Below are 25,495 nucleotides of genomic sequence, written 5' to 3'. Positions count from 1 at the left end.
CTGAGCAAAAGACACTAGACTCACAAAGAATGCATACTGTGTGTTTCCGTTTATACAAAATTCTAAAACCAGCAAAATTTATCTCCATTAATAAGAGGTTAGCGGCTGCCTACTTCCACAAGGTAGGGAAATGAATTGCAAAGATACATCAGGGAACATTTTGAAGAAATGAAAATGTTTTATATTTTGAGTCAAATTTTATATCTTGACCTTCCTTTGGAACAAAAGTAAATTTCACTCAACCATGGTATTGTGGTTTTGGTTTCGGACCACCACAATAAAGTTAAGACTTCCATAAAGCAAGTCACACAAATGTTTTGGTTTTCCAGTGCATATAAACTTTATATTTATATGATATTATAGCCTACTAAGTGTGAAATAGTTGTGTCTAACAAATGTACATAGCTTAATTTTTAAATATTTTATTGCTGAAAAATGCTCACCATCTCTGACATACAGGGTTGGTACAAACCTTCAACCTGTAAAAACTGCAGTATTCAAAAGGCACAAAAATACAAAGTGTGTCTGTGTTTTCCTGTATGTGTTCCTAATAGTCCTATGGATAGAATGCTTTGGTGATGGCATAAGTAGAGTATGTTCATTTTCCCTCAAACTTTCTTTCTTTCTGTCCCCAAATGGAAACTGTGGAATCCTATACCAAGGTCACAAGTGAGAGGCCTTGTACTAAGGCCACAGGCAAGGAGCCTGGCACCAGGGTCATCTCCAGAACTTACTGAGCCCCATACTCTCTGACTCTGTATGAATTATACTCTGCATCTGGCATTCTTTCCCTCTTGTAACATTTTTCATTTCAGAAAGAAGGCCACAGTTGATAACTTCAGAAAAGACCAGCCCCAGATATCCAGTTGCCTGATGCCAGCTGTGGCTGTTTTGAAATTTTGCAAAAGAAAATAAAGGAAGACCTTCCTTAGGATACAAAACCTCTGCCTATTTCCCAGAGGCAGGGCACAGTTCTTGAGGCGCTAGCCTCCTGAGTTTTGCCGTTTGCCTGGCAAAGAATAAAGCTCTTTTCTGTTTCTCCAAAACGTTGTCTCTAATTTTTTGGACATCAGTATACAGAGAGTCAAGACTTTTGTCATCAATAACATTAGCATAATAACATTATCATCATGAATATTCATGTAGCTTTCTGAGTACTTTTTAGACTTTCTTTTTCTCTTTTTCTGTGTGTGTGAGTGCGCACGCATGTGAATATGCACACGCAAGCTTGTGCAAGCTTCTGCTCAGGATGTTTCTGTTTAAAACAAAATGCTTTTTATTTCGGATTCAGTAACCACTTCAAAGCATAGCTCTCTTCTCTTTAATTTCATCATCTTTGAGATGGCCTTTCTTAACGCTTGATAATGAAACCATAACGTCCTAAAGCGTGCCCTTTAATGAATTAAAGGAGTCGTGCGTCACTAGTTATGTGTCACTTTCGTGAGAATTTAAGTGCCACATGAAGGTTTTTGCTTTATGGGTCAGATGATGATCCTTTGTTGAGCAAAGAAGAATATATGTTTTTCTCTTCACTATTTAGCATAACTTCCCTCCTTTCCGGTAATTGTTTTGTGTTTGTTTCCCAGGAAGCAAACTATATAGCTAATAGTATGACTCAATCTTCATCACATGATTACTTTCCTTTTGAGAGATCGACTTAAATAAGCTGTCTTTTACTTCAGAGTAGCTTAACTCTAGTTTGGAGTTGTGTTGTAAAAACTTTTTCTTTTTTTTTTTTCACATTAAAATTAAAACTTTGAAGAGAGAAGTCATCAAGTATGCAGTCAGCTCACAAGGATGCGAGCAAACAAGAAGCTAATGAAAAGAAGCAAGGTAAGAACATTTTCAGTTGTTCAGAATGAAAGCTCTTTACTGAAATTATGAATCATAACTTCATAACAAAAGTTTTGAAAGTCCTGAGTAGGGTTTTGCAGTTTTTTTCCATCAAGGCAAAAAAAAGAAAAAAAAAAAACACTTTTTTCTGTTAAACTAAAATTGGTAATTGATTATTTTGTCCTTGTAATTCAGATTCACTTTATCTTAATTGATAATGGAGGAAGATTATCCATACTGTAAAATTGTTCAAGATAGGTTCCATTTTTACTAAATATTCAATCAAATCTGTACTTCAAGAGAGGTTAAATATGAACCATAGCCATTCAATGTCTAGAATACATATGTGATATGAAATAATTGGCAAATATTTGTAATATTTTAAAAGATTGTTTATGGGCCATGAGTAGAGTCAAGATAAACTACTCTTTAGAGGTACTTAATAGCAGAGTGATTATCTCCCTCTTCTATTCTTATCTAAGCAATTGTTGGTACCCTAATATTCTTGAGATGTCTCTGGCAATTTTTAAATGGAGAAGGAAAGAAAATGTACTAAAAAAAAACCAACAACACAAAACTTAGAAAACAATTTGGTGACATTGGATGTTTTAAATAGAAAGTTCAGAGTAGGTAAAAGCCAAATTCTAAATCTATTAGTAACAGGACAATCTTTCAAAGTTTTTTGAACAGGGGTCCTTAAATAGGTAGAAACAGAGTTGAGGAAAAGAAGCTAAAGTGCATTAAAGAAAGCAATCTGTGATTTAGTGATGATGGTAAGTTTTAAATTTTTCCATTTAGTTTTGTTTTAGTCTACCAGTGTTATGGGCTTCCCAGAGGGTGCAGGGGTAAAGAATCTTCCTATCAGTGCAGGAGATGCGAGGGACTTGGTTTCGATTTCTGGGTCAGGCAGATCCCGCGGAGGAGGAGATGGGAACCCTCCTCAATATTTTTGCCTGGAAAATTCCACAAGTCTAGAGGGCTACAGTCCAGGAGCTCACAAAGAGTCAGACACAACTGAAGACGAACACATGTACACCAGCATTATGCAACAGTCAAAAATATTGTTGCAGTTCATATTAGCATGTATAAATGCTTTATTCCTCATTTTTTTTCACAATTTAATAATTCTAAGGTTAGATCAAAGAAGGTTAGGGGCAATGGGATCAAATATTAGATAATGTGAAAATATCTAAAACAAAGTTTTAAGAGTGTTTTCTACCCACTCATAAAACCAGTGTTAGTTTTTGCTTTATATATCAATAAACAGTGTAAATTTATATATTTTATGTATAAATTTATATGTATCACATAAATATATAAATTAAATTTTATGTAGTATATATAATATCTACATCACATGTATGTATTTTGACATTTTAAACACCATTGAAGTAGTAATAACTTAGTGTGTCCTGTAATTCATTTCTAAGCTCTTAATATTTTTAAAAATTTTATTTTCTCTTATTCTTTCTGCATATTGGTATTTTGTGATTTTTTTCTATAGCTGTGAGCTCAGAAAAAGGGGATTGTATTTGGTTTTAAATTCACTGGTCACCCTGGATCTTTTCTCTTCTCTCCTTGGGGGAGATCAGAGTTAGAAACAGAGAAATTAGTTGTCAGTGAAGCTTCTCTATGGGAAAAATGATTGGAACATTTAGCTATTTTTTTTTAATTAATTTATTTATTTGGCTTTATCAGGTCTTAGTTGTGGCATGTGAGATCTTTTCGTTTCGGCATGTGAACGAACTCTCGTTATAGCATGTGGGATCTAGTTCCCTGACCAGGGATTGAACCTGAGCTCCCTGCATTGGGACCACGGAGTCTCAGCCACTGGACCACCAGGGAAGTCCCAAGCTATTTATATTATAACAGGGATGAATGTAGAAATATTTTAGTTACATTGTTAATTAAATAGATTTTTATTAAGCTGCCCTGGGATTTTTTTTTTTTTTTAATATTCCTTCATTGTACACACTGGGCTTCTCCAGTGGCTCAGGGATAAAGAATCTGCCTGCAATGCAGGAGACTCAGATGTGAGTTCGACACTGGGTCAGAAAGATTACCCTGTGAGGGGAGGATGAAGCTCCAGTCGCTGGAAGCTTCGCTCCCTGCCCTACGTGCACACCACCCCCCCTCCCTGCCCCCAGGGCAGCAGGCAGCTTTGGGCCTGTGAGGCTTCCTGTCCAGGAAGGAGGCCAGGGAGGTGGGGTGAGGTGGCCATGCCCCCCTCTCTCCAGGCGAGAGCTGGTCTGGGCGCCCCCGGGGGCCAGGGGTGGAGGGAGCCCCAGTCTCCTGTCGGCAGTTGGAGACTGTGGCCCCGCGAAGCTAGCCCTCCTGTCTCTGGCTCCCTGGTCTGCACGGTGACCTGCGACTCTGCCCTTGTGTGGTGATGGCTTTCGTCCGCGGGGACTGCCTGCGTGTATGGGACGTCTTGTGGGGGGCACCCTTTGAGAAGGAGACCCCGCTCTGGGTTCAGGCCTCCCCCTTTGCGTCACCCAGACAAATCCCCACTTGGCGTGTGCTTTCGGTCTCTCTGTGTGTTTACTGTACTGCATTGGCTGATACGTTACTAAGTACTTGCTTCCATTTAATGGAGGATATCTTTCTATAGTTGGCTTTTTTTTAACAACAATTTTGTGGTCGTGATATTGTAATGTTGGCTTTAGAGATAAATTGGATAAATGTATAAATTGGATAAATGTTCTCCCTGGTCTATTTTTAAGAAAGAATTTGAGTGCTATTTGTATTATTTCACACTTAAATGTGGATAAAATTCTTCAGTGAAAAAAAAAAAAAAAAGAAAGATTACCCTGAAGGAGGGCATGGCAACCCACTCCAGTATGCTTGTCTGGAGAATCCCCATGGACAGAGGAGCCTGTGGGCTACAGTCCATGGGATCGCAAAGAGCCAGACACGACTGAAGTGATTGAGCATACATTCATTGACACACTATGAGCAACTTCTTTGAAATTCATCTTTCAATACTAACTTCATACTGAGAGACCAACACTTTCTGTTGCTTTTGTCTTTTGGATATTTGTGTAAGTTGCAGGTATTAAGGATTGAGTAAAAGAGTAGAAACAAGGAATTTTAAAGATGAAAACTAATTATACTGAGTGTGCAAAACTAGATTTTAAGGCTTAGGGAGTAGGCAGATAAAATAGGGAATAATTGTGTAGCAGATTTAAGTATGTACCTGCATATTCAGAAGTGAAATAAATTTCCAATTCTTTAAGGCTTTAAATCAAACTAAACATCACTCCAAGTTCCTACTTCATTGAGCTGACAGTATATTTAATCTTGGTGGTTGTGATATTGAATTGAGTGGGGCATTCCCTACAGGGTTATATGAACTTTCCCAGATTTTGTAAGACACTGAACTTGAGGGTGAGAATTTTCAGTTATCTCTTTTCAGTGATTACTTAGAAGAAGGTATTTGTTATTGCTGTTCTTTAGTCAAGAAGTGGTGTCTGACTCTTGGGGGATTTTCCACATAAGAATACTGGAGTGGGTTGTTATTTAATATTTCCTTCTCCAGGGGATCTTCCCCACCCAGGGATCAAACCTGAGTCTCTTGCATCAGCAGGTGGATTCTTTACCTCTGAGCCATCAGGGGGGTATTTATATCAACATTCATAACCCCTTTGGTTCTAGTTCTGCTGCCTCTGTGCCAATGTAATGAAAGCCACTCTGTTTGCCACACTCATGACTTGCATCTTTGTTGAGACTGGTTTTTCTGCAGGTAGGATATCTCCATATGTTCCACAAAGTTGAATGATCTAGTATTTTGCCAACTTTGAGATAGAAATGACTTATATCACTAGTACCCAGAGCATTTCTCATATTAACAGGATATCCACCATCTCTTGTGGCTTATAAGTATTTCCTGTTTTTAAAGCTCTTTATGATTCTCAAAATACTCCGTTTAATAAACTAGGATTTTCTTTTTTTTTTTTTTTTTAACTGGGAGTCACTAATTTCAACAATCATTCTGGAGAAAAGGATGGCAAAATAGCTGAAGACCTCCTTGAAACAATGAATAGGAAAATGATTTTAAAATAATTCTGCTTAATAGAGCAATAAGTAACCTTCAACTCCTACTCATATGGTAATGAAAATATGGAAATATGGGAACACTAACACAGGAAGGTTAATAAAAGTTTTGACTATCCCTTCTCCATCAGATCTTCCCCACCTGCTGAAGAGAGGATAGGCTACCCACTCCAATATTCTTGGGCTTCTCTTATGGCTCAGCTGGTAAAGAATCTGCCTGCAATGTGGGAGACCTGGGTTCAAAAGATCCCCTGGAGAAGGGAAAGGCTACCCACACCAGTATTCTGGCCTGGAGAATTCCATGGACTATATAAAGAGTTGGACATGACTGAACGACTTCCATTTTCTTTTATTTAATTCCTGTTATAACCCAGACCTGAAAACATAGTACATAATATATCCTTTAATTTAAAAAAAGAGAGATGTTAATGGTCGAGGTCTCTTAAGGTCTGTGTTCTGAAGTCCCAGAGTGTCACTTCTACCACACTCTATTGGTCAAAGGGAGACACAAGACCAATTCATATTTAAGTGTTGGGAAATGCAGTATGTACCTCGTGGTAGGAGAAATGGCATGATTGTGCACCAAAGGGGCATTGGACAGAGAGAGGCATGATTCTTTGGGGCCATTTTTAACAATTTGTTACAGGTAGGAAGAACAACAAAGTGTTAACTGAAAATATGAGAATATAAAACAGTGGGCAAATGATGATCGTACTCGTTTAAAATTACCAGTATTTGGGAGGGAGGTTATATATGTAATAATGGATTAAAAAGATCTATGTGTGGAGGGATATTAACACGAACGATAACACCAGCTATTTCTAAGGAGGGTAAATTTAGATTTATTTTAAATTTAATTTCTTAGAAGGATTTCCCTGGCAGTTCAGTGGTTTAGACTCCAGGCTCCCAAGGCCGGGGGTTCAGATTCAATCCCTGGCCAAGGAACTAAGATTCCAAGTGCCGCATGGTACAGTAAAAAAAAAAAAAAAAAAAAAATTCATGATTAAAAATAATTATTTCTTTTATATATCCACTAAGGAAAAAATTTATCCAACAAAAAAAGCAACTAGTTCTTCACTAAGTAAAAAAGACAGGGAGAATCAATTTTATCAATAATTTTATTATCTATCTTAAAGTATCTGCTATAATTTTTTACATTTCATGAAATTTTACATTAAGGACAAATATTTTATAATCACATGAAATAATAAAAAGTTTCATTTCAAGAAACTTGCATACCAATTCTATTTTTTTCCTAAATGACCACTAACAAAAGAAAAACAATTCCTCATAGAAATTTGTTCTGTTCTACTGAATTTGTAGATTGGGAAACACAGAACTAGAAAAAAAAAGTGACTCATCCAAGTTCCCTTGTTGGTGGTGAAAATCTCAATTCTAAATTTTTTGATTGATTATTCTGTGGCCTTTCAAGTATACTATACTGTCTATCCTTTAAAATTAAACTTTTTATTAGTTATAAAGTAGATTTTCTTAGAAATATTCAAGAAATGTTAGGATGTGCTAATATTTCACCATAGAAGGGTGTTGAAGGTCTGGGGGTGGCTTCAGGCTTGAGGAAATTTGACTAGAAAAGTCATATATTTGATCCCTTGGGCTGTGGCAGTAAAGTTCATAGTAACATCTGGATTTGATAAAAGTTTCTCATGAGGAATTTCAGCAAAAAGGATAAATCATGTTTCTTTTTTTCTTTTCCACATGACAAACAGAGGAAGTATATTTTGTGTCATCTCCTTGTGAAATAGCGTAAAGAAGTTTGTCAGGTATGGTTTTGAATGCAAATTAGGTCTTTCTTTTACCTGTTTCTTAATCTAAGTGGTGTTTTGTTTTGTTTCAGATGTTAAAGACAAGCAGTACAAGTTTCAGATGTTAAAGACAAGCAGTAAAGGACTTATTTTTGCATTAGCAATATCTGTAGTTATTAATATTGTTTTAATAGGTATTGCTATACATTTTTCAGGTGAGTAAATTACATCCTGTTATTTCTTAAATTATACTTTGTTTTCAGAGCTTCCTACTGTATGATACTTTTCCTTTCTGCCTCAGTCATAATCTTTTCTCATTATTCTCACTCCCTTCCCATTTTCCATGATATATATCAGTTCAGTTCAGTTCAGTTCAGTTGCTCAGTCATGTCTGACTCTTTGCGACCCCATGAATCGCAGCACACCAGGCCTCCCTGTCCATCACCAACTCCCGGAGTTTACTCAAACCCATGTCCATCGAGTCAGTGATGCCATCTAACCATCTCATCCTCTGTTGTCCCCTTCTCCTCCTGCCCCCAATCCCTCCCAGCATCAGGGTCTTTGTCAATGAGTCAACTCTTCTCATGAGGTGGCCAAAGTACTGGAGTTTCAGCTTCAGCTTCAGTTCTTCCAATGAACACCCAGGAATGATCTCCTTTAGGATGGACTGGTTGGATCTCCTTGCAGTCCAAGAGACTCTCAAGAATCTTCTCCAACACCATAGTTCAAAAGCAGCAATTTCTTGGTGCTCAGCTTTCTTCACAGTCCAACTCTGACACCTATATATGACCACTGGAAAAACCATAGCCTTGACCAGATGGACCTTTGTTGGCAAAGTAATGTCTCTGCTTTTTAATATACTATCTAGGTTGGTCATAACTCTCCTTCCAAGGAGTAAGCGTCTTTTAATTTCATGCCTGCAATCGCCATCTGCAGTGATTTTGGAGCCCAAAATAATAAAGTCTGACACTGTTTCCACTGTCTCCACATCTGTTTCCCATGAAGTGATGGGACCAGATGCCTTAGTTTTCTGAATGTTAAGCTTTAAGCCAACTTTTTCACTCTCTTCTTTTATTTTCATCAAGAGGCTTTTTAGTTCCTCTTCACTCTCTGCCATAAGGATGGTGTCATCTGCATATCTGAGGTTATTGGTATTTCTCCTGTCAATCTTGATTGCAGCTTGTGCTTCTTCCAGCCCAGCATTTCTCATGATGTACTCTGCATATAAGTTAAATAAGCATGGTGACAATATACAGCCTTGAGGTACTACTTTTCCTACTTGGAACCAGTCTGTTGTTCCACGTCCAGTTCGAACTGTTGCTTCCTGACCTGCATACAGGTTTCTCAAGAGTCAGGTCAGGTGGTCTGGTATTCCCAGCTGTTTCAGAATTTTCTGCGGGGAGCTGGCCTAACTGCTCAGGCCCCTTCTCGGCCCTGAGAGAGATCAAGAGGTCCCTCTCTGTCCCGCCACCCCTGATTTGTTAAAGTGCAAATTGTCCTTTCTCACCTCCCGCAAGGAAATCGCTGCAGCCACCATTTGCCCATTTTCCTGACTCTGATAAGATTATCAGGCTCCTGTGAATGGCTTATGTCTAGGTAGTCTTTACCTGATTGTAAGACGCTGGTGCCATGCTCTGCTGGAGTTAAGATAAAACTCCTGAGCTAAAACTAGTGTCTGCAGTTCTGCACGTATGCAAGTCTTTGATCTAAAATTTGGTGAATCCTGTTAGTATATATATGTATGTTACCCCTCAATAAAGTCGTCGGAATCAGTCACAAGCTGACTCCGTCCCTCTCAACCCCATCTTTCCTAGTCTTTTATTTCTCAGGTGCTCTGGTGATTGCGTCCTCTACCTGTTCATCTAGCCGGCAGGCCCGGCAATTTTCCACAGTTTATTGTGATCCACACAGTCGAAGGCTTTGGTGTAGTCAATAAAGAAGAAATAGATGTTTTTCTGGAACTCTCTTTCTTGCTTTTTCAATGATCCAGCAGATGTTGACAATTTGATCTCTCATTCCTCTGCCTTTTCTAAAACCAGCTTGAACATCTGGAAGTTCACGGTTCATGTATAACTGAAGCCTGGCTTGGAGAATTTTGAGCATTACTTTACTAGCGTGTGAGATGAGTGCAACTGTGCAGTAGGTTGAGCATTCTTTGGGATTGCCTTTCTTAGGGATTGGAATGAAAACTGACCTTTTCCAGTCCTGTGGCCACTGCTGAGTTTCCCAAATTTGCCGGCATATTGAGTGCAGCACCTTCACAGCATCATCTTTCAGGATTTGAAATAGCTCAACTGGAATTCCATCACATCCAGTAGCTTTGTTGGTAGTGATGCTTTCTAAGTAATGTGATGCTTTGTTCGTAGTGATGCTTTCTAAGTAATGTGATGCTTTGTTTGTAGTGATGCCTTCTAAGTAATGCTTCAGTAACTCTGAAGAAGCTGAAGTTGAACGGTTCTATAAAGACCTACAAGACCTTTTAGAACTAACACCCAAAAAAGATGTCCTTTTCATTATACGGGACTGGAATGCAAAAGTAGGAAGTCAAGAAACACCTGGAGTAACAGGCAAATTTGGCCTTGAAACGCACTGGTCATAGCAAACACCCTCTTCCAACAACACAAGAGAAGACTCTACACATGGACATCACCAGATGGTCAACACCGAAATCAGACTGATTATATTCTTGGCAGCCAAAGATGGAGAAGCTCTATACAGTCAGCAAAAACAAGACCGGGAGCTGACTGTGGCTCAGATCATAAACTCCTTATTGCCAAATTCAGACTTAAACTGAAGAAAGTAGGAAAAACCACTATACCATTCAGGTATGACCTAAATGAAATCCCTTATGACTATACAGTGAAAGTGAGAAATAGATTTAAGGGGCTAGAGCTGATAGACAGAGTGCCTGATGAACTATGGACGGAGGTTCATGACATTATACAGGAGACAAGGATCAAGCCATCCCCATGGAAAAGAAATGCAAAAAGGCAAAATGGTTGTCTGAGAAGGCCTTGCAAATAGCTGTGAAAAGAAGAGAAATGAAAAGCAGAGAGAAAAGGAAAGATATAAGCATCTGAATGCAGAGTTCCAAAGAATAGCAAGGAGAGATAAGAAGGCCTTCCTCAGTGATCAATGCAAAGAAATAGAGGAAAACAACAGAATGGGAAAGACTAGAGATCTCTTCAAGAAAATTGGAGATATCAAGGGAACATTTCACACAAAGATGGGTTCGATAAAGGACAGAAATGGTATGGACCTAACAGAAGCAGAAGATATTAAGAAGAGGTGGCAATAATACACACAAGAACTGTACAAAAAAGATCTTCACAACCCAGATGATCTTGGAATGTGAAGTCAAGTGGGCCTTAGAAAGCATCACCATGATATATATAGTGGGTATCAATGAATGAATGCTTATGAATTATACAATCTACATTAAGGCATAGGGAGATGTAAAGATGATTATGACAAAATCTTTCACCCTGATAGTCTGAGCGGCTGAGCTGAACTGATACATAGGTCAGTTTTTGTAGATAATACCACAGATAGTAGATAGGCCAACCAAAAGATTATGCAAATGTCTGTTGCTCAAAAATTTTGTCAATGATTTGTTGTCAGCTTTACCCAATTTAGTCATTCTTTCTTTCTTTTTTAAATTTTATTCATTTATTTGTTGGCTGTGCTGGGTCTTCGTTGTTGCATGTAGGTTTTCTCTAGTTGCAGTGTGGGAGCTTCTCATTGTGGCTTCTCTTGTGGCAAAGCATGGGCTCAGTAGCTGTGGTACACAGGTTTAGCTGCCTCGAGGCATATGGAATCTTCCTGGGTCAGGGATCAAACCCATGTTCCCTGCATCGGCAGGTGGATTCTTAACCATTGGATGACCAGGGAAGTCCCATTTTAGCCATTCTGATGTGTGTTGGTACATTTGTTGGTACCTATTGCAACTTTAATTGACATTCTCTTGATGACAAATACTGTTAAGGTCCTTTTCACATTTTGTTGCTCAGTCACTTAGTCGTGTCCAACTCTTTGCAGCCCCGTGAACTGCAGCATGCCAGGCTTCCCTGTCCTTTATCATCTCCCAGAGCCTGCTCAAATTCATGTCCATTGAGTCGGTGATGCCATCCAACCATCTTCATCCTCTGTCATCCCCATCTCCTCCTGCCTTCAATCTTTCCCTGCATCAGGGTCATTTCCAATGAGTCAGCTCTTCGCATCAGGTGGCCAAAGTATTGGCGCTTCAGCCACAGCATCAATCCCTGCAATGAATACTCAGGATTGTTTTCCTTTAGGAAATTCTTTTCACAGTTACTGCTTTTCACATTTACTACTCATTTAACTGCAATATTTTGTGGAGGAATATCCTTACCTTGTACCTGATTCTAGAGGGAAAACCTCCAATTTTTCACTATTAAATAAGAAATTAGCTGTAGGGTTTTTTTGTTTGTTTGTTTGGTAAATAGTCTATCAGGTTGGCATAGCTCCCCTCTATTCCTAGTTTACTGAGAATTTTTGCTGTGAATGAGTGTTAAATTTTTCAGATGCTCATATTGATATGATCATGTGATTTTTCTTTTTTAGCCTGTTGATAAGATGGATTATATTAATGGATTTTCAAATGTTGAATCATCCTTGCAGACCTGGGATAAATCCTACTTTTTCATAGTGTATAATTCTCTTTGTACACTGTTAGATTTGTCTTACCAATATTTTGATAAGGATTTTTGGACCTATGCCCATAAGAGATATTGGTCTGTAGTTTTCTCTCTTTTTTTTTTTGAATGTCTTTGGTTTTGTGGTTAAGATAATGCTGGCCTCAGGTAATGAGTTAAGATGCATTCCCTTTGATTTTATACTTTAAAAGAGATTGTAAACAATTGCTGTTTTCTTCCTCAGTTGTTTGGCAGTGAACACATCTGAGCCTGTTGCTTTGTGTTTTAGGACATTACTGATTATTAATCAATGTCTTTAATAGATATGAGCCTATTTACATTGTTTATTTCTTCTTTTGTGAGTTTTGGAAGAGTGCATCTTTCAAGGAATTGGTCCATTTTATTTAAGTCATTAAGCTTGTGGGCATTAACTTGTTCATAGTATTCTTTTATTATCTTTTGTGGCATGTGTAGTGATGTTGTCTCTTCTATTCTGATATGATTAATTTATCTCTCCTTTATTTTCTAAGTTAACTTGGCTAGAGGCTTAGTGATTTTATTGTTCTTTGCAAAGAAAGGGCTTTTTGCTCTTGTTGACTTTCTCTATTAATTTTCTGTTTTCAGTTTAATTGTTTTTTGCTCTGTGATTCTTATTATTTCTGCTCTGTTTTTCTTGGGTTTAATTTTCACTTCTTTTCTTAGTTTCCTAAGGAAGGAATGTAGATTGCTGATTTTAAAACTTTCTTGTTTTCTAATGTATGAATTCAGTGCTATTTATTTTTTTCTAAGGACTGCTTTTGCTTCTTCCCATCAATTTTGATGAGTTGTGTTTTCATGTTTGTTTAATTCAAATTGCTTTTAAAATTCTTTGTATTTCCTTTTTGACCCAGGTGCTATTTAATAGTGTATTCTTTCATCTCTACATATTTTGGGGATTTCCAATTATCTTTCTGTTATTTATTTCTATTTTAATTCCACTGTGATCAGAAAACATAATTAATTTTTCTTTAGATTTTGTTAATGTTAATAGCCATGTTAACTATTAATTTTAATATTTATCTTCATTTTCATTTGTATGTTTATGTAAGCATTCAGATTACCTGCAAATAATAGTGGTTTTATTTATTCTATTGAAATCTTTATATCTTTTTATATATTTATATTGCCTCATTTCACTGGCTAATAGTTCCAGTAAAATGTTGAGAACTAGTGAGAACTTGCATTTTTATCTCATTCTTAATATACATAAGAAAGTTTTAAATATTTCTCTACTAAGAATGATTATTTATGACTATTCTTAATCAAATAAATATTATTTGATTATTCTTAATTAAATAATTCCTAGATAGCCAAAGAGTTTTATTCTAAAAGGACATAAAATGTTATCAAGTACTATTGAGAAATGCTTAGTTTGTCTCTTCTTTCTGTTAATGTGTTGAATTACACAAAGTTTTACAAAATGTTAAAATAAACCTTCCTATCTGGAGTAAACTCAATTTGGTCATAAAATATTAACCTTTGTAACATTCTTGAATTAACCTGGCTAATATTTTGTTTACGATAATATGTGCATATGCTCATACAAGGCCGAACTATAATTTCCCATTTGATAACAGTGTTGTCAGCAATACTGAAATTATGTGAAAGTGTTAGGTGCTCAATCGTGTCAGATTCTTCCCAACCTCATGGACTGTAGCCCACCAGGCTACTCTGTCCATGGGCTTCTCCAGGCCAGAATACTGGAGTGGGTTGCCATTCCCTTCTCCAGGGGATCTTCCCAACACAGAGGTCAAACCCAGGTCTCCCACACTGCAGGCAGATTCTTTACCATCTGAGCCACCAAGATTATGCTAGCCTGTAAAACTGAGCTGTAAAAGATTCCTTCCTATTTTGTTTTCTGAAAAAGATTGGGTAACATAGCTATGTCTTACCTAAATGATTAGATGTGTTCACATCTAAAGCCACCTGGACTGGGAGATTTCTTTGTGTGGAATTTTTTTTCATTAAAAGTTTAATTTCTTCACTACACAGAGTATTTATTCACATTTATCTTTTCTTTCTCAGTTTGTTGTGTTGTCCAGAAATTTCTCTTTTATTCCTACTATTGCTAATTTGTCTGCTTCCCTTTAAAAAGGTGTTTTTCTTTTTTCAGCTAATGTTCTATCTATTCTAGATTATTCAAAATGCCAACAATGAGTTTCTTGACTTTTTTGCTTTAATATTAGTTTCTATTCAATTGCTTTCTGGTCTTATTTTTTTAATGGAGTCTTTCTACTTTTTACATTTAATTTATCACTCTAATTGTTCGAGATAGCTAATTTAAAAAACATAAATTTAAACCAATAAATTTTCCTCTAAGATTAAAGGAAATGTACTGTGTGTTTCAGTGGTTAGGATGCCATGCTTTCATTGCTGAGAGTCCGGGTTCTGTCCCTTGTTGGGGAACTAAGCTCCCACAAGCCACATGGCATGGCCAAAACTAAAAGAGAAAGACCCACAAGCTTAGTTGTATCCATAATTTTTAATATGATATATATAACATATATAAAAAGATATGTAATTACCTTTCATTTAAAACACATTTTATTTCCCAAGATTTCTTTTTTTTTTCCCCTTTTGATTCATGAATTATTTAGCATTGTGCTTCTTAATTTACAGCCTTTGGTGATTTTTTAAAAAAATTTTTTATTGGAATATGGCTCAATTTTACTACAGTCAAGTGGCACACTGTTAATGTTTTCAACCTTTTAAAATCTGTTGTTAAAACTTTATTGTCCCACATTTTAGTAAATGGTTTGCATGCTTTTTTGAGAATGTATATTCTGTAGTTGCTGCTTTTAGCTCTGGGTGTATGTCAACTCAATTTTGTTACTTATGGTGTTCAAATGTTATTATTCTTAGACATTTAGACATGGGCTTCCATGATAGCTCAGTTGGTTAAGAATCTGCCTGAGGTTAAGAGACCCCAGTTCAATTCCTGGATCAGGAAGATCTGCTGGGGAAGGGATAGGCTATCCACTGCAGAATTCTTGGTCTTCCCTTGTGGCTCAGCAGGTTAAAAATCCGCCCGCAAGGCAGGAGACCTGGGTTGGATCCGTGGGTTGGGAAGATCCCTTGGAAAAGGGAATGGCTACCCATTCCAGTATTCTGGCCTAGAAAAATCCATGGCCTGTATAGTCCATGGGGTCGCAAAGAGTCACATACAACTGAGCGACTTTCACTTTCACTTAGACATTTGGACCATTGCTTTATCAGTATTTAAGAGAAGGGTGCTAAAATGTTTACCATCTACAGGTACCTGTATGGTATGAGGTGCTTAGGAGTGATAATTTAACTAGTAGTTTTACCTCTATGCACCATAGATCACCAGCATCCCATTTACAACTGGTGACTGGGTCAATGCCTTTAATGCAGATCACATTGGAAAACCAATAGCATATCTCATCCTTAAGGTTCTGTTCCCTTAGAACCACTTTTGATACCAAAAACTGATTCAGTCTGGGAGCGTTCAGAAAAGTAGATGGCACAAATATTACAAGAATACAACTTTATTTTATTTTATTTCTACCATTTCTATATATTTCAAAATGATCACCACAATACAACTAGTTACTATAGAAAAGATTTTAATATAAGAACTATGCATGACACAATTGGAAGGAATTGTGAAGAGATGATATGGAAGGCTAAAGAGGAAATAGTCACTAATGATTTTGGCTTAAAGCACTAGTATGTTTGGAGAAACCCAGGTGCGGAAAGTCTAGAAACATCTAACTGCAGCAACTACAAAAGGAAACTCATGAAAAGGCTTGTGAACTTCCTATGCACAATGCCTCCAACAATAATGAATTCTGCTTCATTTTCATCTTCTAAGTTTCATTATGAGTTCTTTCGGTTGATTAACCTGGAACCACACAATGATGGTGGTATCTAGTTACAACTGGAAACCGAGTGCATGTCTTGTTAGTTATATAGTGTTTTATTATTTTTATTGCTTTCTTAGAGGTTAAAATCTATCCTAGATTTATAACAGTCTAAAATAAATCAGTTTTTTAGTACCACCTGATTTTGTTATATTTTATTATACTGGAAATGACAAAAGTGACTTAACATGTGCGAAATCACATTGACTGCTCTAGGAAGGCCTATGAATCAGTGAGTTTGGAGTTGAAAGCAATGTAAGTGTCCTCTCACATTCTGAACTGTTCTCATTTAACCTAACATGAAGTCGATTTTCAACCGGTTATGGGATAGACACGCAATTCTGGCCATAAGCATCATCTTTTTTGTCACAATCCCGTCCTTCTTCAATGATCTCAAAACACAGTGACATTATTTCATCTGATTCTTAAAATATGTATTTATCTCTGCTCTAGTTAAAGAAGATAAGGGTGCTCGGTATTTCTGCTCAGATAATTGGATTGGTTTCCAAGATAAATGCTACTATTTTTCTGAAGAAGAACAAGATTGGAATTCAAGTAGATACGACTGTTTGTCTCAAAATGCTAACCTAGTTTTGATTACCACTACAAAAGAAAAAGTAAGTAATTTAATATGCATTCCCTATCAATTGCATTAAGTAGAGATACTGGAAGTATTCAAATTCCATTATGGTCTTTAAAGCATTTCAAACATGCCTGTTTATATATGCAAAATGTCGAAGAAGTTTAGAACATGCCACAGGAGATACAATTGAAAAAGCTAGTGATATTTTGTTTGGATAGTTTAAGACTCTGATCAAGTTGTAGACTTGATAGCTAGCTTTTCCATTTTAAGGAATAGGAATAGATGAGCTTTACACTATTTGGAAAACTTTTAAAACCCTTGAAGAAGAAGGATGGAATTCTCCATTTCACTTCCTTGGTGGAAATTTCCTCTGGCTAATCAATCTTGCTTTCCTGTCTTTCTCTGAGATCTCATGGCAGCCTGTCAGAGTGCTCACTATCAACAATGCAATAGATGTAATTGAAAGTTTCCCTCTAGGCTGAAGTTATGAGTTTCCAGTGGCCAGATCGCTACCATATTTTATCTGAAATTGTATCCATTGCTGTAGCATATAGGCAGGTACAAATTAAAAGGTTAATGAATCTTTGTTCAAAAAACACTGATGGAAAAATGCAATAAATAAAGAGAATCTCCAAGAGCTTTAACAAGCATGAGACCCTGTACCTCTGCACTTATGAAATCTGTTCTTTCCCTGGGTGACTTACGTGACAAGTATATTTTTTACTTTTGCTCTGTTTCTTTAAAAGTAAAGGGTCAATTTAAAAGGTAATTAACTGCATTAAAATGTGTGTGTGTTCTTCCCAGATGACTCAGTGGTAAAGAATCTGCCTGCCAATGCAGGAGATGAAGGAGAGGGGATTTCCATCTCTGAGTCAGAACAATCCCCTGGAGAAGGAAATGGCAACCCACTTCAGTATTCTTGCCTGGGGCATTCCACGGATGGAGGAGCCTGGCGGGCTGCAGTCCATGGTGCTGCAAAGAGTAGGACACGATTGAGCGATTAAAGCAGTAATACAAGATTGTTTAAATGTACGGCAGCATAGTTGTCAACATTGTTAAAAGAACTGTGTATTACTTTCAAGGTAAACAATGTATAGTTATGCAATCTGCCTGACTGGTTCAAATTTAGATACAAACAGCTGCTGCTGCTGCTGCTAAGTCACCTCAGTCCTGTCGGACTCTGTGCGACCCCGTAGATGGCAGCCCACTAGGCTCCCCCGTCCCTGGGATTCTCCAGGCAAGAACACTGGAGTAGATTGCCATTTCCTTCTCCAATGCATGAAAGTGAAAAGTGAAAGTGAAGTCGCTCAGTCGTGTCCGACTCTTAGCAACCCCATGGACTACAGCCCACCAGGCTCCTCCATCCATGGGATTTTCCAGGTAAGAGGACTGGAGTGGGCTGCCGTCGCCTTCTCCGAGATACAAACTAGGCTGGGGCAATTTATAGATCAGTGTAGGGAAACTAAACCATTTTGGAAGCAAGAAAAGACAGAGAAACCTGAATAATATGTGAAAAACTAGATATGTTAAGAGTAGGCATACCAAGTCAAAAGGTAAGATGCAGGCTTAATTTAATACAAAGAGCTTCTGGAGCAAATGGTTTCACTGGTGAATTTAACAAGACTCTTAATATAAACATTCTGAGAAATCCTTAAACAGCCCTTACAATTCTTTTTGGGAAAAAAGGCTAACAAAGCAGGAGGATGGAAAAAAAAATAAATAACAAGTGACAAACAGAATGAAGTTGTTATTGCATATGGTATCTGTGAAGAAGTAATGAAAGAAACTATAAAAGAATTTTAAAAGGCTATTTTAAAATGGTTTAATTAAAATATTACAAATGTTTATTTAAATTGCAAAGTATTTTCTTAGTTAAAATGAGATGAAGCTTGCTTCATGAAAATTTCACCCTATTTATTTGCACCTATTTAGAATTACCTTGTCTTTTTTCTTTTGCCTCTTTTTTTTCATTTATTTTTATTAGTTGGAGGCTAACTACTTTACAATATTGTAGTGGTTTTTGCCATACCTTGTCTTTTTAACAAGCAGCTCCATGAGTTATTCTTTATTAAGCAAATAATGTTCAATATTTTTCATAGGACATTTCCCTGTACCTTGTCACTTCCCAGTTCCCTATCATCAAAAACCCAGCTCCACATCTTCCTCCAATTTTTCCAGCTATTCAGTGCAATATATCCTGTTGATTTACAATACATACATCCTGTCTTGCTTGTTTGTGTTTTTTTGGTTTTTTTGCCTTAAAACAAGCTTTTTTCCTAAGCCTATAACATGAATTGTCCTTTTCTCCCTGGATTCTGTATTTGTCATGGAATATTTTACTCTTTCCAGATACGCCTCTTACAGTACATCCTATGTGACAGTCTCCCATAAAGACTGGGACGCTTCTTCTATAAACTAAAATTTCACTCTGTATTTATTATACTCATAGTCTTCTCATTTAGTAGAATGTTTTCTAACTCGAAGTTTGCATGGATTTGCTCACTCTACAGGAAACCCTGTGAATCCAGGGACACTGTTTTCTTAATAGATTCCTATGGAAACCCATAGCTTGTCTCAGCAAATTGGATTTTTTTTTCAAATAAATTCATGAAATGCTATAGAAGATGGTATATTAAAATGCCAAGGTTATTGGCATCACTGTTACCAGGTAGGAACAGACCACAATGTTGTTATCTGTCATAACTCCTTTGTATTTATATAAAACTGAAATGTGGAGTGATACAAAGTCAAGTTTATGGTTTTGCAACTATTTTGGGGCAGGTAGACTCAGTGACTTTCTGTGTAGAACATAATTTTATGGCACGAAAGTCTCTAAGGTAGGAAAAATTTCAACATCAAATGAATAAGGAGAAATACCAGAAAAAATAAAAATTTCCCCCCAAATGATGTCTTTAGAAAAGTAAATAGTCGGTAAAAAAAAAAAAATTGAAATTTGGGAATTAGGTTCTAAAGGAACTGGATACATGAAAGATGTGTGTGTATGGGTGTGCAAACGTGATAATTGGAAGAAATATTGAAGTAAAATGTTGCATTAAATTCAATATACTAGTATTTACTGGGAAGTGAAAAAAACATTATAATACATATCTGATGATTAGGAAGTCTGTGTAAGAACTCAGTTGAAAAGTCTAGCTTTCTAGGAGTTCACAGACTAAAATCTTGGAGGAATAGAGTTTCATACTGAATATGAATCAATTTGGAATCAAACGTGTCTTAAAGAAAATTTCTCTGACAAATTTCTCTCTTTGTTTCATAAATGAGAAAATTGAGGGTCAGAAGGTAAAATACTTTTTCACAATCACATAGCTATTTTCCAGTGAAACTAGAATTTGAAGCTTTGTCACCTTTCTTCTCACAACCTGCAAAGCAAGAAGAACACAATAAGTTGTAATGACAACTGACAAGTAAAATTATGAATTTTATTTTGTCTCTAAAGCATTTTCTTAAGCGATTCAAGTGCACTTCTGATCACTGGATTTGGCGAGACATGACAGAAAATCTAACGGGACAATGGGTGGATGAAAACATATTTAGCAAAGGGTGAGTGTCTTTTTTCTGGGATTATTTAAGTTTAGATAGTACAGCTTTCTGGGCTTCTCTGATAGCTCAGCTGGTAAAGAATTCACATGCAATGCAGGTGACCCAGGTTCAATTCCTGGGTTGGAAAGTTCTCCTAGAGAAGGGATAAGTTACCCACTCCAGCATTCTTGGGCTTCCCTGGTGGTTCAGTTGGTAAAGAATTCGCCTGCAATGCAGGAGACCTGGGTTTGATCCCTGGGTTGGGAAGATTCCCTGGAGGAAGGCATGGCAACCCACTCCAGTATTCTTGCCTGGAGAATTCCCATGGACAGAGGAGCCTAGTGGGCTACAATCCATGGGGTTGCAGAGTCGGACGCAACTGAGTGACTAAGCACACACACAGTGCAGCCTTCTAGAACCTGTACATTAGTGTATTTCTGTACAGTCCTTGATTGGTCTGCATGTTGGAAAAGTGGAGTAAGGATTAGTGTATCATGTATTGACTGGTTTCAAGGGTCAACCAGAGAGGTTGGAAATCAAGATATGAGAAAAACAAATATTGTATGTTAACACATATGTATGGAATCTAGACAAATGGTCCTCATGAATTTATTTGCAGGGCAGGAAGAGAGACACAGATGTAGACAGTGGACTTATGGACATAGCAGTGGAAGGAAAGGGTGGGACAAATTGAGAGAGTTGTATTACACTTTACCCTCTGAGCCACAGCGGGCCTATATTTACACTACCATGTGTAAAATAGATAGCTAGTGGGAAGTTGCTATATAACAGAGAGCTTAGCTCAGTCCTCTGTGATGACCTAGATGGATGGAATAGGAGGTGGGAGGGTGGCTAAAGAGGGAGGGAATATATGTATACATATAGTTGATTCATGATGTTGTAAAGCAAAAAATAACACAACATTGAAAAGCAATTATATTTCAATTTAAAAATGAAAAAAAAGCTATAAGGGAAAAGACCTCTTAGTTGGTTGCTTTGAAAGTAAAGACCTGAGATTCACATACACAATAAAAGTAGACTTTTTCATGATTTTACCCTATTTTCTCTAATCTTATATCTATTTCACAAACTTCACGCTATCTGTTTGCTGACAAGTTTCACAGTTCAAGGTAAATTTGTTTATTTTAACCTGCTTTTATTTGCACTGATAGTTGCAATTTAACCTGGGCTTCATACCTTCTATTTTACAACATGGAGAATTGGACCTAAAAAGTTGAGTTCACTGCATATATGACCCAGTATAAACACCCCAAATTGTGACTGCCACACACTTAGGAATTTAGTTTATGCTAGAATTTCTCAATAGCAGGAAAAATTGACATTTTGGACCACATCATTCTTTCCTGTGTGGAGGGAGCACTTTCTTGTGCACAATAGGATGTTGGCAACATCTCTGACCTCTACTCATGAGACAGTAGCAATTCTCCCTGCTCCGCTCCACTTGAGGCAACCAAAAATGTCTTCAGATATTCCCAAGTGTCCTTTGCAAGGACTGGTGGAAGGCAAACTCACCCCAGGGTTAAGAACCATTGGTTCCTACAAATTGACGGCTCTACCTATAATGTGTAACTTAGTTTAACAAATACAGATTCTTGGGAGGGAGACTCCTTTGGTCCAATTTGGTACAGACATCTTAACCCTAGCAAGAAAGGACTGTGTAACAGCATACTTTTTCAGAGCTCTAGACAGATAATATTTTTTCAAAAGGTGTCACTGACCAAGAGAGAAGTCACAGGACTCCCTAATGCATACTGTTTGATTCCTTTATTGTAGGATTAATATGACAGGGAATGAAATATGTTTTTACCTTAATGAAGATGGTGTTGCAGCAGCTAGATGCTACACGGAGAGGAAATGGATTTGCAGGAAAAAAGTGCCCTAAATCAGTTTCCGACAGTGGACTTGACATCCAGGAGTAAGATGGCTTTAATACTTACCAAGTTTTTCCCTTTCCCTTTGTTGAAATCTCAACATTTCACTGCTTTAGTATTATAGCCTGATGACACAGCTGGATGATTGTGAAAGTAATTTTCTTATTAGTTTTCTACTTTTTAAATGGTCTGGATCTTTGCTTATCTATATCAATTTTAGAAGAATCATGCATTTTACACAATCTTTAGGTTAATTTAGGTTGTATTTATATATTATTTTCTTATTCATTTACAATGTGTTTCTTGTATTGATTTTTGTCTTACATAACATAATTTTTCTAAACAGTTACTGCATAGTATTTATTATATGTGTCTATTATATGTAGCTATTGCTTTTGCAATTATATACTTTTATTATCTTTTAAAATAGTTGTTTTTATTAGCAAGGTAACTCTTTTGGATACTCTTGTTCTGTTCAACATACTTTCTGACAATTCATAATTTTCTAATAATTTGTGGATTCATTTAAATACTGGAAAACATAACATCTACTAGTAACAATTTTATTTTTCCTATATTGTAAAAATTAATTATTTTTAATATATAGTTAAATATATATAATATATATTATATAATTATATATTATATAATATATAATTATATTATATATAATATATAGTTAAAATGGGTGGAATTTCCAGCACAATATTGATGGTAAAAATTGTTCCACATTTTAAAGAAAATGCTTCTGATATGTTAACATTAGTCATGTTGTATCTAGTTTTTTATAGCCTTTTCTTAAAAGTTAGCTTGATTCTTTTCTATTTCTGTTTGTTAAGAGATTTTTTTTTTGTGGGAAGAGACTTCATTTTCTTGTATGCTTTTGTTTGCTGCATCTGTTTCAATCTTGTCATGGTTTCTATTCCTATTCTTTTAATGTAGTGAATGACATTTTAAATTTTCTATTGTTAAGAGACTTCTTTACATTCCTAGATAAAATTCAATTTGCTCATGATGTGATATCCTATTTAATTTAGATATATTTATTTTGAAATTTATTTTTTAACACTCGAGTGTGATTACCCTAAAATTTTCCTTAGGAAAGCATGGATTATAGTTTGAATAATTTAGTGATGACATGGTTGAAAATGTGCTGCTTTACAATTATGCTATAAAATTGTGAATGATAAATTTCATTTGTCTTGAAAATTCATTCCTGCTCACATTTTCTGCATATATTTTCTTTTTTTTTTTTTTTTCAGATATGCACTCGTGATCTTCACTGAAGAGCAGTAGCAGCCTTTGAGAGAGCTGCTAGAAGAGTACTCATGGACACCATGACATAATGATGTCACCAACGTTGAAGACTGGTGCTAGAGAGCTGCAGCCTCTAGAAGATTTATATTGTTTCAGTGAAATAAAAATCTCATTTTCTCCTGATAGGAGAAATAAAATTTAAAAAGACACATTTGACAATAACAAAGTCTGATGTTATCCCTGGCTCTCAACAGGAAAGGGGCTTCCCAGATGGCTCAGTGGAAAAAGAATCCACCTGCCAATCCAAGAGTTGCAGGGGACATGGGTTCAAACCCTGGGTCGGGAAGATCCTCTGGAGAAGGAATGGCAACCCACTCCCGTATTCTTGACTGGAGAATCCCATGGACAGAGGAACTTGGTGTGCTCCAGTCCACAGGGCTGCAGAGAGTCGGACACAACTGAGTGACTGAGCACACATGCCCTGAACAGGAAGAGGTAGCATCTGAGCACTGTAAACAATCTGAATGCACCCTCACTGGATGACCCAGTGTATAACCAATTCCCTTTCCCCACTATTCTGAAGATTTTTTGCTAAATAATCATGCTCTTCATGGGCTTATGAGTTTTATGATGCACTTAAGCAAGGTGTTTGTTTGAAGAAAGACCCTACCACACATGTTTGCCCTGGATCTCACACCCAGGCAGAGTCCTTTACAAGCCCAAATATCCAGTAATCAATAATTACACAGGGTCTTTGCAGTTGAGGGTAACTTAATTTATGTAATATCTATGAATATTTACGCAATCTATCCCATGGGATAGAATTAATTTTTGTAAACTTCTGAAAGTGAAAGTGAAGTCCCTCAGTTGTGTCTGACTCTTTGTGACCCCATGGACTGTAGCCTACCAGGCTCCCTGGTCCATGGGATTTTCAAGGCAAGGATACTGGAGTGGGTTGCCATTTCCTTCTCCAGGGGATCTTCCCAACCCAGGGATCAAATCCGGGTCTCCCACATTGTAGGCAGACACTTTACTGTCTGAGTTATGTATATTGTGTGTAGACTCAAGAAATTTCCTCTTCCTATATCTTATGAGGTTGAACTATGAGCCTAAAATGTTGTGTTGACATTCTATTGCTCAGGACCTCAGACTGTGACCTTATTGGAATTTAGGGCTGGGGTGAGTGTAATAGTGAAGACATCATTACTATAGGCCTCAAGCTCTTTAGCACCAGTGGTGTTATAAGAAGAGGAAATTTGGAGTCAGACAAAACTCTTAACAAAGGGAAGACAATATGAAAACAAAGGGAAAAGACAGCCAGGTGACTGAAGTGATATACCTATAAGTCAAAGAGTCCTAGGTATGGCCAGCCATTATGAGAAGCAGGAAGAGGCAAGAAAGGACTGTCTCCTAGAGCAGTCTGAGAAAGCATGACCCAGAGGACATATTGATGTTGGGCCTTCCAGGCAGTAGCACTGTGAGACAGTCAATTCCTGGTGTTTTAAATCATGCAGTGCATGGCACTTTGTTATGGCAGCAGTAGCATTAATACATTGTATTTCTGAAACTGTACAAACCCCTGTGTCTTTGTTTTTAAAGTAAAAGACTGACTCAAGAATCAATGATTGATTCATTTTTTGTCAGTTGTTTCATGAAGGCTGTCTTTCCACATTGCTTATAGTTTCCTTTGTTGTGCCAAAGCTTTTAAGTTTAATTAGGACCCATTTGTCTATTTTTTGTTTTTATTTCCATTACTCTGGGAGGTGGGTCATAGAGGATCTTGCTGTGATTTATGCTGAAGAATGTTCTACCCATGTTTTCCTCTAAGAGTTTTATAGCTTTTAGTCTTACATTTAGGTCTTTCATCCATTTCGAGTTTATTTTTGTGTATGGTGTTAGAAAGTGTTCTAGTTTCATTCTTTTGCATGTAGTTTACCAGTTTTCCCAGCATCCCTCATTGAAGAGAGAAATGTGAAGATGTAGAAACAAAGACTAG

The 25,495-nt window shown here is 36.9% G+C and overlaps 1 protein-coding gene across 2 annotated transcripts; it reads left to right on the top strand.

Moving 5' to 3' along the window:
* Window positions 1-1,435: 1,435 nt before the first annotated feature.
* Window positions 1,436-25,121, top strand: CLEC2B (C-type lectin domain family 2 member B). Of its 2 annotated transcripts, none has more exons than XM_043881973.1 (7): window positions 1,436-1,560; window positions 1,763-1,833; window positions 7,742-7,864; window positions 16,681-16,844; window positions 20,268-20,371; window positions 22,145-22,286; window positions 23,505-25,121. In XM_043881973.1, exons 2-6 carry the CDS (start codon window positions 1,779-1,781, stop codon window positions 22,251-22,253), a joined length of 555 nt encoding a protein of 184 aa, XP_043737908.1. In that variant the 5' UTR covers window positions 1,436-1,560; window positions 1,763-1,778; the 3' UTR covers window positions 22,254-22,286; window positions 23,505-25,121. The 2 variants fall into 2 exon arrangements, with proteins under 2 accessions (XP_043737908.1, XP_043737909.1); XM_043881974.1 differs by lacking the exon at window positions 1,436-1,560 and adding an exon at window positions 7,614-7,667 and having other exon boundaries at window positions 1,613-1,833.
* Window positions 25,122-25,495: the final 374 nt, after the last annotated feature.

The sequence above is a fragment of the Cervus elaphus genome, chromosome 22 (genome assembly GCF_910594005.1).
Source record: "Cervus elaphus chromosome 22, mCerEla1.1, whole genome shotgun sequence".
NCBI classification, from domain to species: domain Eukaryota; kingdom Metazoa; phylum Chordata; class Mammalia; order Artiodactyla; family Cervidae; genus Cervus; species Cervus elaphus.
This window is presented reverse-complemented; position numbering and strand designations above follow the sequence as displayed.